General features: G+C 41.3%; 1 protein-coding gene across 3 annotated transcripts in view; it reads left to right on the top strand.

Annotated features, from left to right (window-relative positions):
* The window catches only part of RGL1 (ral guanine nucleotide dissociation stimulator like 1), a 279,931-nt gene that overhangs the window by 229,633 nt on the left and 35,981 nt on the right, over window positions 1-14,317 (top strand). For all 3 annotated transcript variants that reach the window (XM_073803624.1, XM_019952563.3, XM_019952564.3), the window contains 4 exons: window positions 3,541-3,665; window positions 5,063-5,278; window positions 9,229-9,332; window positions 12,921-13,005. In XM_073803624.1, the coding sequence (XP_073659725.1) occupies window positions 3,541-3,665; window positions 5,063-5,278; window positions 9,229-9,332; window positions 12,921-13,005 (530 nt within the window). The remainder of the gene's footprint in view (window positions 1-3,540; window positions 3,666-5,062; window positions 5,279-9,228; window positions 9,333-12,920; window positions 13,006-14,317) is intronic.

Genomic DNA, 14,317 nt, shown 5'->3' with positions numbered 1-14,317 from the left:
TTCCAGGTCCACAGTCTTTCACAATGGAGACTGGAGGTCCTGTTCCATGTGCTGAGCACTTATGCTTTTGATTTGGAGCCCTAGGTAGAAAAAATTTATTTTTTCCTACTTCTTCAGTCTGTATCCGATTAATTTGCTAATCGATGATCTTATCTCTAATAAGGCTCAGGTGAATTTAGCTTAAGGCTATCCTACTGCTTCTTGCATACTTTTTTTTTTCTTATTAGTTATCCATTTTATGCACATCAGTGTATACATGTCAATCCCAATCTCCCAATTCAACACACACACACCCACCCACCCCCGCCGCTTTCCCCTCTTGGTGTCCATACATTTGTTCTCTACATCTGTGTCTCAATTTCTGCCCTGTAAACCGGTTCACCTGTCCCATTTTTCTAGGTTCCACATACACGCATTAATATATGATATTTGTTTTTCTCTTTCTGACTTACTTCACTCTGTATGACAGTCTCTAGATCCATCCACATCTCTACAAATGACCCAATTTCGTTCCTTTTTATGGCTGAGTAATATTCCATTGTATATATGTACCACATCTTCTTTATCCATTCGTCTGTCGCTGGGCATTTAGGTTGCTTCCAAGACCTGGCTATTGTAAATAGTGCTGCAATGAACATTGGGGTGCACGTGTCATTTTGAATTATGGTTTTCTCTGGGTATATGCCCAGTAGTGGGATTGCTGGGTCATACGGTAAGTCTATTTTTGGTTTTTTAAGGAACCTCCATACTGTTCTCCATAGGGGCTGTATCCATTTACATTCCCACCAACAGTGCAGGAGGCTTCCCTTTTCTCCACACCCTCTCCAGCTTTTGTTCTTTGCAGATTTTCTGATGATGCCCATTCTAACCAGTGTGAGGTGATACCTCATTGTAGTTCTGATTTGCATTTCTCTAATAATTAGTGATGTTGAGCAGCTTTTCATGTGCCTCTTGGCCATCTGTATGTCTTCTTTGGAGAAATGTCTATTTAGGTCTTCTGCCCATTTTTTGATTGGGTTGTTTGTTTCTTTAATATTGAGTTGCATGAGCTGTTTATATATTTTGGAGATTAATCCTTTGTCCATTTATTCATTTGCAAATTCTGAGGGTTGTCTTTTTGTCTTGTTTACAGTTTTCTTTGCTGTGCAAAAGCGTTTAAGTTCCATTGGGTCCCATTTGCTTATTTTTGTTTTTATTTCCATTACTCTAGGAGGTGAATCAAAAAAGATCTTGCTGTGATTTATGTCAAAGAGTGTTCTTCCTGTGTTTTCCTCTAAGAGGTTTATAGTGTCCGGTCTTACATTTAGGTCTCTAATCCGTTTTGAGTTTATTTTTGTGTATGGTGTTAGGGAGTGTTCTAATTTCATTCTTTTACATGTAGCTATCCAGTTTTCCCAGCACCACTTATTGAAGAGACTGTCTTTTCTCCATTGTATATCCTTGCCTCCTTTGTCACAGATTAGTTGACCATAGGTGCGTGGGTTTATCTCTGGGCTTTCTATCTTGTTCCATTGATCTATATTTCTGCCAGTACCATATTATCTTGATTACTGTAGCTTTGTAGTATAGTCTGAAGTCAGGGAGTCTGATTCCTCCAGCCCCGTTTTGTTCCCTCAAGACTGCTTTGCCTATTCAGGGTCTTTTGTGTCTGCATACAGATTTTAAGATTTTTTGTTCTAGTTCTGTAAAAAATGCCATTGGTAGTTTGATAGGGATTGCATTGCATCTGTAGATGGCTTTGGGTAGTATAGTCATTTTCACAATATTGATTCTTCCAATCCAAGAACATGTTATATCTCTCCATCTGTTGGTATCATCTTTAATTTCTTTCATCAGTGTCTTATAGTTTTCTGCATACAGGTCTTTTGTCTCCCTAGGTAGGTTTATTCCTAGGTATTTTATTCTTTTTGTTGCAGTGGTAAGTGGGGGTGTTCCCTTAATTTCTCTTTCATATTTTTCATCATTAGTGTATAGGAATGCAAGAGATTTCTGTGGATTAATTTTGTATCCTGCAACTTTACCAAATTCATTGATTAGCTCTAGTAGTTTTCTGGTGGCATCTTTAGGATTCTCTATGTATAGTATCATGTCATCTGCAAACAGTGACAGTTTTACTTCTTCTTTTCCAATTTGTATTCCTTTTATTTCTTTTTCTTCTCTGATTGCCATGGCTAGGACTTCCAAAACTATGTTGAATAATAGTGGTGAGAGTGGACATCCTTGTCTTGTCCCTGGTTTTAGAGGAAATGCTTTCAGTTTTTCACCATTGAGAATGATGTTTGCTGTGGGTTTGTCGTATATGGCCTTTATTATGTTGAGGTAGTTTCCCTCTATGCCCACTTTCTGGAGAGTTCTTATCATAAATGGGTGTTGAATTTTGTCAGAAGCTTTTTCTGCATCTATTGAGATGATCATATGGTTTTTATTCTTCAATTTGTTAATATGGTGTATCACATTGATTGATTTGCATATATTGAAGAATCCTTGCATCCCTGGGATAAATCCCACTTGATCATGGTGTATGATCCTTTTAATGGGTTGTTGGATTCTGTTTGCTAGTATTTTGTTGAGGATTTTTGCATCTGTATTCATCAGTGATATTGGTCTCTAATTTTCTTTTTGTGTAGTATCATTGTCTGGTTTTGGTATCAGGGTGATGGTGGCCTCATAGAATGAGTTTGGGAGTGTTCCTTCCTCTGCAATTTTTTGGAAGAGTTTGAGAAGGATGGGTGTTAGCTCTTCTCTAAATGTTTGATAGAATTCACCTGTGAAGCCGTCTGGGCTTTTGTTTGTTGGAAGATTTTTAATCACAGTTTCAATTTCATTACTTGTGATTGGTCTGTTCATGTTTTCTATTTCTTGCTTGTTCAGTCTTGGAAGGTTATACCTTTCTAAGAATTTGTCCATTTCTTCCAGATTGTCCATTTCATTGGCATAGAGTTGCTTGTAGTAGTCTCATGCATACTTAATTTTAGGTGGAAGTTGAAAGCTAATCCTAACATTTTGAGGATTCTAAGTACTTCTTGAGAATTCTGAGGACTTCATCAACATTTCTGACACCAGAATGGCCTGTTCTACTCCCCAGAGCCTGGCCTGCCTTCATGTCCATTCCTTCCAGGCTTTTGATTATAAATGGCCCAGTAATTAAGAACTGCATAGTTGGGGTTTAGGAAGTAGTTGGATCAGTGCTTGAGCTGATCAGAGGGTTTGAGGGAGCCCCCAAATGAGGGTGACCCCCTGAATGTAGCCCAGCTTTGTTTCTCTAGGCTTTGCCTAGCCTGGCTCTGTCCTTGACCAAGGAACCAGTGGTTTGTCCAGGTGACAACATGAGGCCTCTGCACTTAATAACGCAGCGAGGAACAAGCAGAGACTGGGAAAACCTCCATTTCACTCAGGTTTATTGTCCTTGCTGTTCTCTCCCTGTGGGTTTTGTAAAGGAGCAGCTCTTTTCTTCCTAAATTAAAAAAGTCCAGTTGGACTCTGTAAACAAGGTTGTATACAGCAGCACCAAATTACTAATTTGTTTCCACCTGTGAACAGATGGGTTTCCCAGCACCATCTCCTTCAGCCTGGAAGAGGAAGAGGAACTGGAGGGTGGCGGGTCTGCAGAGTTCACGTGCTTCTCGGAAGATCTCGTGGCTGAGCAGCTGACCTACATGGATGCAGTACGTCTTCTCTTTGTGCCTCCGATGTGCTTCTACTTAGAATGTGGGGAGTGACAGTACTGGTGGCCCCGGGTCACATGATTTAAGTCTTTCCAAATCCCCGAGAGAGGCTGTGCCTGTAAATGCAGAGTGAAGATGTGATTTGAATCTATCATCTGAATAATTCAGGCCTAAGCTCTTCTTACAATTCTGGGAGAAGGTGCTTTTTACTTGGCACTCAATACCCAGAGGGAAATAAGAATTCTAATTCTAGGGAAACAAAAATCTATCCTGTTCCATGGGTATTTCTCTCCCTTTAGACTCATGAATATTTCAAGATCCAAACTGTTTATTTGGAGGATTGTAAAGGGGTCAAAGTATAAGTTAGGATAAAATAAATTCACTGAATCCACATGTGACTATATCTGGCAGCTCATTTCCACATGTGCTTCCTGGTCTTTTGAAGTTTGGATATTTTTGTTAGCTGTACATATTTGGTTTCATCAGCCACGTTTCATAGCTCAGTGCTAGCTGGTTAAAGAAAAAAGGGCTGTTATCAGTGATCACAATGGTTTTTAGCTCTTCCACACTTAGCACTTTAGAGGAAGCAGCATAGAGTTTCCATCTAGTTAACATGCAAATAGATTCTCAGAAGTAAATCAGATAGTCTATATAAAGTAAATCCTGGTGTTCTCTGTCTTACACAAGCCCTTGCACGTCTTGTATTGAAATTGTTGTACAAATGAGAATCAGATTTGTTCAACAAATTTGTTGTTGTTTCACACACTGATAGCAGAAGAGAAAGATGGAAGACTTCATTGGCTATGACTTTTAGGCAAAGACCTGGAAACCAGGCTTTAAATCCCCCTTTCTTCCTTTTACTGTGTGATGTTGAATAGTTTTTCCTTTTGTATGTTTCTTAGTGTCTTCATTTTAAATAATGGGCAATAGAATAGTGACATTGATAAGTGTCACAAGTACTGTACTTCTGTGAATCACTTTTCAGGTGGTCATTCATATGCATTATACACAGTTCATGATCCTGAGTGTCCAGGACGTACCATGGATATGATTTTGAGGTCAACATAATCTTAACCACTTCTTTTAGATTAGTAGTACAGATTTTTACCTGGCTTTCCTTCCAAGACAGAAAAGTCAAAATGTTTTTGGACATTTAACTTTTCTTTTGGTCATCGTGTTCCAGTGGTTCAGTTGAGCAGATGTAGAAGGAACACGTGGGCTTTTCTGATCAGTTAATATATTAATTATTTACTTTTTTCTATTGAAATGAACACCATGAGGCAAATCAAGTAGGAAAGGGTTATTTGTCCATTCACAAAGTACCAACTTACAGATGACCTGCTTTGCCATGTGAAATGTGTGTGTTGTCCTTAAAGTCAATTCCTCTTTTATTCTAGCAACTATTCAAGAAAGTAGTGCCTCACCACTGCCTGGGCTGCATTTGGTCTCGAAGGGACAAGAAGGAAAACAAACACTTGGCTCCTACGATCCGTGCTACCATCTCTCAGTTTAATACCCTCACCAAATGCATTGTCAGCACCATTCTGGGGGGCAAAGAACTCAAAACTCAGCAGAGAGCCAAAATCATCGAGAAGTGGATTAACATTGCTCATGTAATTGTCTTTTTAAAAATATTCTTTGGGTTTAGGAGATATGGGAGATTATGCTGCCATCACTCTGATGTTTCCATTTGGTTGAAAAGCAGTCAAAAGACCATATGTGAGGGCCCACGGGTTTTGTTTTTTTTTAACATCTTTATTGGTATATAATTGCGTTACAATGGTTTGTTAGTTTCTGCTTTATAACAAAGTGAATCAGCTATACATATACATATGTCCCCATATCCCCTCCCTCTTGCATCTGCCTCCCACCCTCCCTATCCCACCCCTCTAGGTGGTCACAAAGCACCGAGCTGATCTCCCTGTGCCAGAGTTGATCTCCCTGTGCTATGAGGCTGCTTCCCACTAGCTATCTATTTTACATTTGGTAGTGTATATATGTCCATGCCACTCTCTCCTTTAGTCCCAGTTTACCCTTCCCCCTCCCTGTGTCCTCAAGTCCATTCTCTACGTCTGTGTCTTTATTCCTGTCCTGCCCCTAGGTTTTTCAGAACCATTTATTTTTAGTGTAGTTTTTAGTATAGTTTTATACTATTTTAGTGTAGTTTTTGTTGTCCTTCCAAGGTAAGAAAAAAGTTGCCTTCCTTAACGTGGGAGTTTATTTATTTTTCCTCTTTAAAAAAATTCGTCCCTTGCTCACTTCTTTCTGCTCATGGGCCCCTTCCGGGTGCAATGGAATGTCTGCTTTTTCACAGCCTGAGTGTTGGTTCTGCGCCGTGTTCAGTAAATATCAACTGGTGGCTTCAGTGTCAAATGGACTGCTCTGACAATGCAGAAGGATTATCTCCCACCCTTCCAGTACCTGGGAGCATTCTATTTTCTGCAGACTTGAAGAGCCAATACCTTCTTAGGATCTCGAATCTCTTTTCTAAAAGACTGAAATATACAGATTTCACATTAATCAAGGACTTTCCTGAGGGCTTTATATCTGAAGTTGGAGGGGCAGAGTCTATTCCTAGGCCTGAATTACATTCTCCTGGGTGTCAGTCCAGTCTATCGGATCAACTCCTCCTTGACCTTCATTTATCAGCATCTTATTTCATGAGTGAGGAAAGGTGAACAGTATTCAGTCAGTCACCACATACTTCATGAGCCCCTAAATGCTTCAGAGCTACAATTTTATGTCCTTTGCGGACATAGATAAGCTAAACACAATTAATTTGATCCTACAGGAGCCTATAGTCAAACAAGGAAGCTAACATATACTGGAATTATCTCAGCCTGGGCTGAAGAGGAGTAGGGCCGTATGATACAAGTGCTGCAAAAGTGGAGGAGCGAGAAATCACTTCTGACTGGGGTGATCCAGGAAGGTTTCATGGGTAGGATGACATTTGAATTTAGCTTTGAATAATTGGTAGGATTTTGGGTATTTGAAGATTTGGGAAGATTTTTTTTTTCTCAAAAGAAGAAATTACATCAGCAAGAGCTATGTAGTTAACAACAATTTTGACAAATAATTATTATGTAAATATACTCTGTTCTGGGCTATATGGGTCAATCCTAACCAAAACACATTTTGTTTTCTACCCCATTATATATTTTTCTCATTAAGCCCCTATCTGTGGGCATAAGGCTTAAACTTACACATTTTTGCTTTTTTTTTTTTTCACATTCTCTTTTGTGGTCTTTGATTAAATAGCAAAGCCATAATTGTGCCAGAGAATTTGCTTTATTTTGAGTCTGTAGGTGGTCTAATACCACAGACTTTTTAGTACATGGAAAAATACTATATGGAAAAAACAAAAAACTATCTTATGCAACTTTCACTTCTCCTATTCTGAATTGAGGTTATTTATCAACAAGTAAGAGCTACAAAAGAAGTTCTGATAGAGCATGGAATTTCTCTGTCTTCTTAGACTGAAAAGAAAAAATATTTTTTGGCCACAAACGCCATATCATTTATAGTCATCTACATGTCTCAAAAGAAAATAGTCTATCTACGTTTAATCTATTCAACTGCTTAGAAAATCTGTAGCAAGCATGTAGCATCTGTATATGTGACAGGGTGACTCAAACAATGACTTTGGCCCATATAAATATCAATCGTGTGTTTATGTGATAATAAGAAATACAAGTTGTATAATTTGAGATATATTCCAAATCCCATAGCACGTGCTTAAAAGCCAAGGGTCCTTAACTCTTGGTGATGCAGTTTCCCAGTGTGGAGCATGCTGTGTCCCTTGAAATTGTGTAGGTAACTTAATAAAATAACAAGACTCACAGGTGGTTTCCAGCCAAGATTTATTTAACTTTTCCTGCATTAATCACAGTCATTTTCTATTGAGAGGATGTTTGAAAAACTGATAATTTTACATGCAGAAAATATTTCTGACCTAACATGACTGTATTTTCTTGGACTGGCCTTACTGCTACATTTTTACTTTTGTATCACCTCTCCTCAAAGATGATTCCTTTTCTAGAAATGGGGCCAGATGCCCCTTGTACTCCTTTAAACCCTTAGCTTAAGCCTCTTTCTGAATAATGTGTTCCATATGTTTATCACAATTTGCATGAAATATCTGGGCCCGAGTCCCTTTATTTATTGCAAGTTTCCTGATTTTTAGAACATAACTTTTGGATTCTGAACCTTCGTTGAACCATGCTGTCATGGGCTTGGTTTCCAGACTGACTGTAATTCAGAGCGCGAGCTTTCTCTCTCCCCTTAGCTTTCTCTCTCTTTCTTTTTAAATAAAGGGAAAGCATTGAGGCGTTTAAAAAGCGTGGGCATGACTTTTGTAAAGAACTTTGGCATTTCCTCTAAGAAAATGTTGTGGGGTTTGTTTGGCGTAGTAATGTTAAGTAGCCAGATTTGGGGGTGCCAAGTCAGAGAATGCCACTTTTCCTTCACAGTCAGGACCCGCGTGACTTCATGAAGTGATCTTTCAAGCGACGTGCATTTATGCCCAACCACCCTGGGACCTCTTGCCTCAGATGTTCTGCACGAAGCCAAGCCCAGGCTCACACAGTGCACTCGATAGTCGACAGTGGGTGTAGTACACTCCCCCATACGCCTGCACACGGAGCATCTCCTTGGGCATAAGGCACAGTCCACTCTCTCGAGGCTGCCACCTTCCCCATTCCGGCCGCAAATGGGACCCTCTCCCTGACTGTTTCGCCGTCCCCTGCCATTCGTTCAGCAGGACTTTGACTTCAGGGTCGCTGCCTGCTGATGCTACAGACTGAATGGTAGCTGAAGTTTCAGGATCAGGCAGTCTTTCTCCCTCCCCAGAAAATGACGTCCAGAATGTTTCCTGTTCTCTTTCTATTTTGTTTGAAAACGCTGCCAAAGGGAATTGTATTTTAAAAGCCCGAGTTATTTTGGAACCATTGTAAGTACCAAGGTGTTTCTGAATGTTTATGATTGCGGCACAAGCCCGTTTGAAACCGAATGGATGTGTATAAAAATATTCCCTCTTGGCTAAGAACATAAAAGCCAAAGTTCAACTTGTGGTGAGTTTTTATTGCCAAGTTATATACCCCTCTCTGGACAAGGGTTGGTCATGAGATGTTTGATAGCATCTGACCTCGAAGCAGCTGCTGCCCGGTTCACTTTGTGGGTCTGAAGGATACAGTCATCTTTCATGTGTATTTTTAGGGCCTATGTGTGCTTTCTTCAGAAGAAAGTTTGCTTTCTCTAGCAAAGCTCTGTAGACTCACCTCCACTCGTGTTTTTACTGGGAAAGCTGGAAACTATAAAACTGTAACAACAACACAGAAAATATATTAAAGGGAGAAAAACAGGCGTTCAGGGCCAAAATCTGTAAAGTGTTTCAGTGACTGGGGTGGGAGCAAAGGAGCCACTTTTTGATGTTCAGTATTTATACAGCCGCCTATTTCGTGGTAAGAGTTCATGGCAGCTGTGATACCTCTAAAACAGGAAACCACCAACTCACTGTTTTATTGATATTTAAATGCCTTGTATGTTTTAATCACTCTCCCTACAGGAATGTAGAATCCTGAAGAATTTCTCCTCCTTGAGGGCCATCGTTTCGGCACTGCAGTCCAATTCCATCTATCGGTTAAAAAAGACTTGGGCCGCGGTCCCAAAGTAAGTTCCCAAGTGTTCTGCTCTGCTTTCTTTGGCTGGGCTGATTCGTGGCTGCATAAATGGTGTGGGTCCTCATTTTCAAAGCTCATATTATATAACTAGAGAAACATCTTTGAAAGCCTCTGTGTGTTCCAGGCAGGGTGTGTTTTACACATCATCATGAATGAGTTTTGAGGCAGGGCTGCTGCAGAAATCAAACTCATTCTCAAAGGGTGCCAAAGCCAAGATGATTGGCTTTGGGGATGATTTTAAGGATGTGCATATTATCTGGGCTTTGAGGGATAAGGTTGTGGAGTGATGAAGTTACAGCAATTTGCCATTAGTTCTGGTTATTTTTCAGCCACATTCCAAAGCCCTAAGCTGTTCCAAGCTGTGAGGGATAGTGTGTGCAGACAGGACATTAGTTCTTGCTGTTCAACAAGAATCCACTTAGTTTGTTTCTGCTTCCGCCTATTAAAAGCTATCTTAATGATATTAAAAACCTCTAGGTATTCCTTCCTAGGTACCTGACTAAAAATGATTAACCGCCCACATCCTGTATTGTGTTTTTCTTCATATTTCTTGCCATAACCTTTCGAACAATGAACAATTGTGTCCTTCCTTATTGTTTCACTGTCGCTCTCGCCCCCATGTCCAGAGCTTCACTGAACTCTAGACCAGAGGGCTTTTTGCAAAGGAGGGAAGAGTGAGTAAGGAGGCAGTTCTGGTGCCCCATGAGTACAGATGTAGATGCTGGGGCATGTGTCGTGACTACAAACTAGGTCAGCTACTTTCAACAAAGTCTCTCTCGGTTTGCACGAATCAAGAAGTCAGGCCATAACAGGGAAGGATGCGTGAACTGTTTATAACCTGTATCGTATGCAGCACAGTCTATACTGTGTGCAGTGCAGCCTGTGCCGTGTGAGGCACTGTCAGTTGCAGTCGGGAGCCAGGCCAGCTTGCTCCCCGGGCAGGCCTGCCTCGTGCATTTGGTGGGCTCTGTCCTTAGAGTGGAAGGTCTAGGTATTCAGTTTCATCAACTCACTCAGAGCTGCTTAAGCCTGAAGGGACTGACACTACCCAAACTCAACAGAGATCCAGATTGGTAAACGAGAGTTTCATAGATTTATGCTGAAAAAGGGGTGCCAGAGTGTTCAACCTACTGATAAGCTCACATTCTCTATCAGAGGAAAGTCTGCTCAGGGGAAGTCACGTTATTTATTATATAATTCTTTGATGGGTTTTGAAGCAGGTGATCTTATTGCCTGGTGTTATACATCTGCAGACGCCTCAGCCACTTGGACTCCAGAGCTCGTGTTCTGTTATCTCTCAGGAGAAAAAGTGGCAGATAGGCTTTTCAAAGTCCAGTGCAATTTTCTCGATTATCACTCCTTTCTTGGGTTCTTTCTCCTCTTCATTAGTTTGAATGAAGAAGGTGACTCTGTGTGAGAGATTAGTTAATTGATTTTCCTCTGCACAGGAGTCTTAGGAAAGATAAGGATCATATAAAATCATTTAGATGTTAGGCCCTGGCGAAATATGATGGGAAAATCAGCTGCGTACAGCGTCCCCATCCTCAGCACCCCAGCCCCACTCCTTCCTCTCATCACTGCTCCTCAACTGTGGTAGCAGCAACAACGGGACGGTCAGGGGCTAAAATGAAGGCTTGCCCCACTGCACCCTTCTCTGGTGGCAGTGAAAGGTAATCCTATCTTTCCTTGGTGGTTGATAAGTAGAACACTATAGAAAGTCACTTAGCCAGGCAAAGATTTCTACCATAGCAAATCTGAGGCTAAAACACAAGTAAAAAAATTAGTGGACTTGTTTCTTCATCTCCTTGGTTACCATATGAGAAGGTCCATTCTTCCAGCTGGCTTTTTTTTTTTTTTTTTTACATCTTTATTAGAGTATAATTGCTTTACAATGGTGTGTTAGTTTCTGCTTTATAACAAAGTGAATCAGTTATACATATACATATGTTCCCATATCTCCTCCCTCTTGCATCTCCCTCCCTCCCACCCTCCCTATCCCACCCCTCCAGGCAGTCACAAAGCACCGAGCTGATCTCCCTGTGCTATGCGGCTGCTTCCCACTAGCTATCTACCTTACGTTTGGTAGTGTATATATGTCCATGCCTCTCACTCGCTTTGTCACAGCATATCCTTCCCCCTCCCCATATCCTCAAGTCCATTCTCTAGTAGGTCTGTGTCTTTATTCCTGTCTTACCCCTAGGTTCTTCATGACATTTTTTTCCCTTAAATTCCATATATATGTGATAGCATACGGTATTAGTCTTTCTCTTTCTGACTTACTTCACTCTGTATGACAGACTCTAGGTCTATCCACCTCATTACAAATACCAGCTGGCTTTTGTATTTAAGAAACACCACAAAACAAACCTCAAAGCCCTATTCTTTACAACATGGGTGTCTGGTTTGTGTCTTCATTGGTTGGTGGGTTCACATTTTAGCAGGGCTGCTGGAGAAGTATCACAGTTCCTGAGAGAAGCCACTTGCATATCAGCTGTATATAGTTTCTACTGCTAAATTCAAGGAACAGGGTTAAGAGATTTTATTCAGTTATTACTTTCCTGATAACCCTTTATGTTAATAACTTTCAGTGGACAGAGAAGACATCTATTTCTTTCTGTTTATTTAGGCCCACATGCAATTAAGTTCTTAATGATATTTTCCAAAATATAAATAGCTTTAATGGTTTTCTTAATTCTAAGAGTAATACTACACTCATTGTAAGACACCTAAGTTCTTAGTAATGGCTTTCTCATAATAATGAAAGTGTTGCATATAGAATGACATTGCCTCTGTTAATTCTTTGCCTTCAGATCATCCTCTCAGTAACCCTGGAGGGGTGTAGAGAAAAGCGGGAGGCCTGTGGAGACGTAGTGTACCAGGGAGGGGCAAGGGAGGAGTAGGTGCTTCACGTGTGTGATTGTGGTGACCTTCACGGCCATCCTGCGAGGGGGCTGTCACTGTTTCCCTAGTGCAGATAAGAAAACTGAAGCTCAGGAAAGTTGAGCAACTTGTCTAAGATCACTTAGGGAGTGAGTGGCCGCGTTGGGATTGGAACCCACCACCTCTGACTCCAGAGCCCGTTCTGGTTCCACCATCTACTCTGACTCTAAGAGGTTCAGGACATTTGGGTTCTGTACTGCAGCTCTCAGCAGTTAGTAGTGGAAGCTCAGACCAATCCCCAACCCTGGCATCTTCATCTCTCCAACGAGGGGACTGGCCAAGAAGAGTTCTCAGGTCCTGTAGGGCTGTGGGTGTGTTGCTAAGAGAGAATTTTTTTTAACTTGCCGAAGAGAACATGTCCCAATTAGACAACTTAATACCCCAGTTTAACGATCTTTTTTTATGATTATAACATGCATGTTTAGAAAATATCCCTCTCTTCACACAGGTGATCATGTCTACCTGTAAAAAAAAAAAAAAAAAAAAAAAAGCCACCCTGCATGAGAAAGGTCATTGGCTTTGTCTGTGCTCACGTAGCCCTCCCCTCTGTAGCCAGAGGTACTGAGGGCACCTGGGCCCAAGGTGTGGGACTTTTACTAATCTTCATTTGTTAATGTTTTCTTCATCCCTTTTGTAGGGACCGAATGCTGATGTTTGAAGAACTTTCAGACATCTTCTCAGACCATAATAACCACCTGACCAGCCGGGAGCTACTGATGAAGGTGAGGGCGCTGGGTTGTACTGTGCTGACCACTCTGGCATCCGTTCAACGGACGGGTAGCTTGAGGGCTCCTTGGATGCCTGCAGTCCCTTGAGAGAGGCTACAGGGACTGGAAGGCAGGACTTTTGGTTTTTATGCCAAATCGAAGAAGGCTGAGGCTGAGAAAATTCAAAGTCCAGCTCCTCAGCTTCACTGCGACGCAACCAGATTGTGAAACTTGCGTTGCTGCCTGTAGCTCCTCAACAAGCTGCCCTGGAAACACTGAGTGCTGGCAGTGAGGTGGGTGGGAGAGCCTGGAATATCCTTCTCAGCAAAACAGCTTCTAGGAGGACAGGGACCAAGCCTGCAATTCTACATCCTTTATTTGCACTGAATTGCGCAGCCAGTCCGTCAGCAGTATTTATCGAACACCAGATGAGTGCTGGCTTCTGAACGGCAGGCTAGGTAAAGCTACAGCTCGGTTCATTTTCTTTCTCTAGATGTTTGTTAAACATCTAATATTTGTAAAGCATTTGACCGGCCTCTGGAAGTATGAAGAAGACGAACACAGACCCTGTTTTCAGGAACTTACCTGCTGGTGGGTGGATATAGACACTAAACAAGAACGAGTAGTCAAAGAAAGGTACAAAGATAGGTTGTGAGCAATCATCAGAGGGGAACATAGACCAGATGTTATCTTCACGGCCTCTCTATCAAGTAGATTTTATCCTCCTTATTTTGCAGCTAGCCAAGCCTCAGAGAGGTAAGGAACAAACCCTAAGTCCCACACCTGGTAGGTGGTGGAGCTAGAATGTGAGTCTGGCCTGGTGGGACTGTAAAGCCAGTGCTTTCATCACTTAGGCATAAAACTATTTCTTTTGACCACTTGGGAGTAGGAGGCAGGGTATGTCATGTGAAACTTCATGGAGAAGGAAAATAAGTTGGTAATTCAGTTAATCCTGATTGGGCATTCACTGTGTGCTGGGTGAGGGAGGTACAGCCGTTCTGAAGGCAGCCTCCAATCTTAAGGAGACTGCAGTCTCATGGGGGAGGCGAAGTGGGCAATTATGAAAAAAAAACCCCAAACCAAAAATAAAAAACAAAAAAACTATGATATGTGCTACCATAGGGGGAAGCCCTGAACTGGGCTGTTAGAACAGAGGACCCTTGTCCTTAGTCTCCTCTTCTGTGAATTGGAGATGATAATAGTACTATTTAGTCTACTGATCTCATGGAATTGTTTTGAAGATTGACTAAGGAAATATTTGAAAGCCATGTGCAAATGTCAGTTTTTTGTAGTATTTCACAAGCTATCTACGTGTGAAACCAAAGTA

Source organism: Tursiops truncatus, chromosome 1 (assembly GCF_011762595.2).
Source record: "Tursiops truncatus isolate mTurTru1 chromosome 1, mTurTru1.mat.Y, whole genome shotgun sequence".
In the NCBI taxonomy this organism is placed as follows: domain Eukaryota; kingdom Metazoa; phylum Chordata; class Mammalia; order Artiodactyla; family Delphinidae; genus Tursiops; species Tursiops truncatus.
The sequence above is the reverse complement of the archived record's forward strand: the minus strand, read 5'-3'. Positions and strand labels throughout refer to the sequence as shown.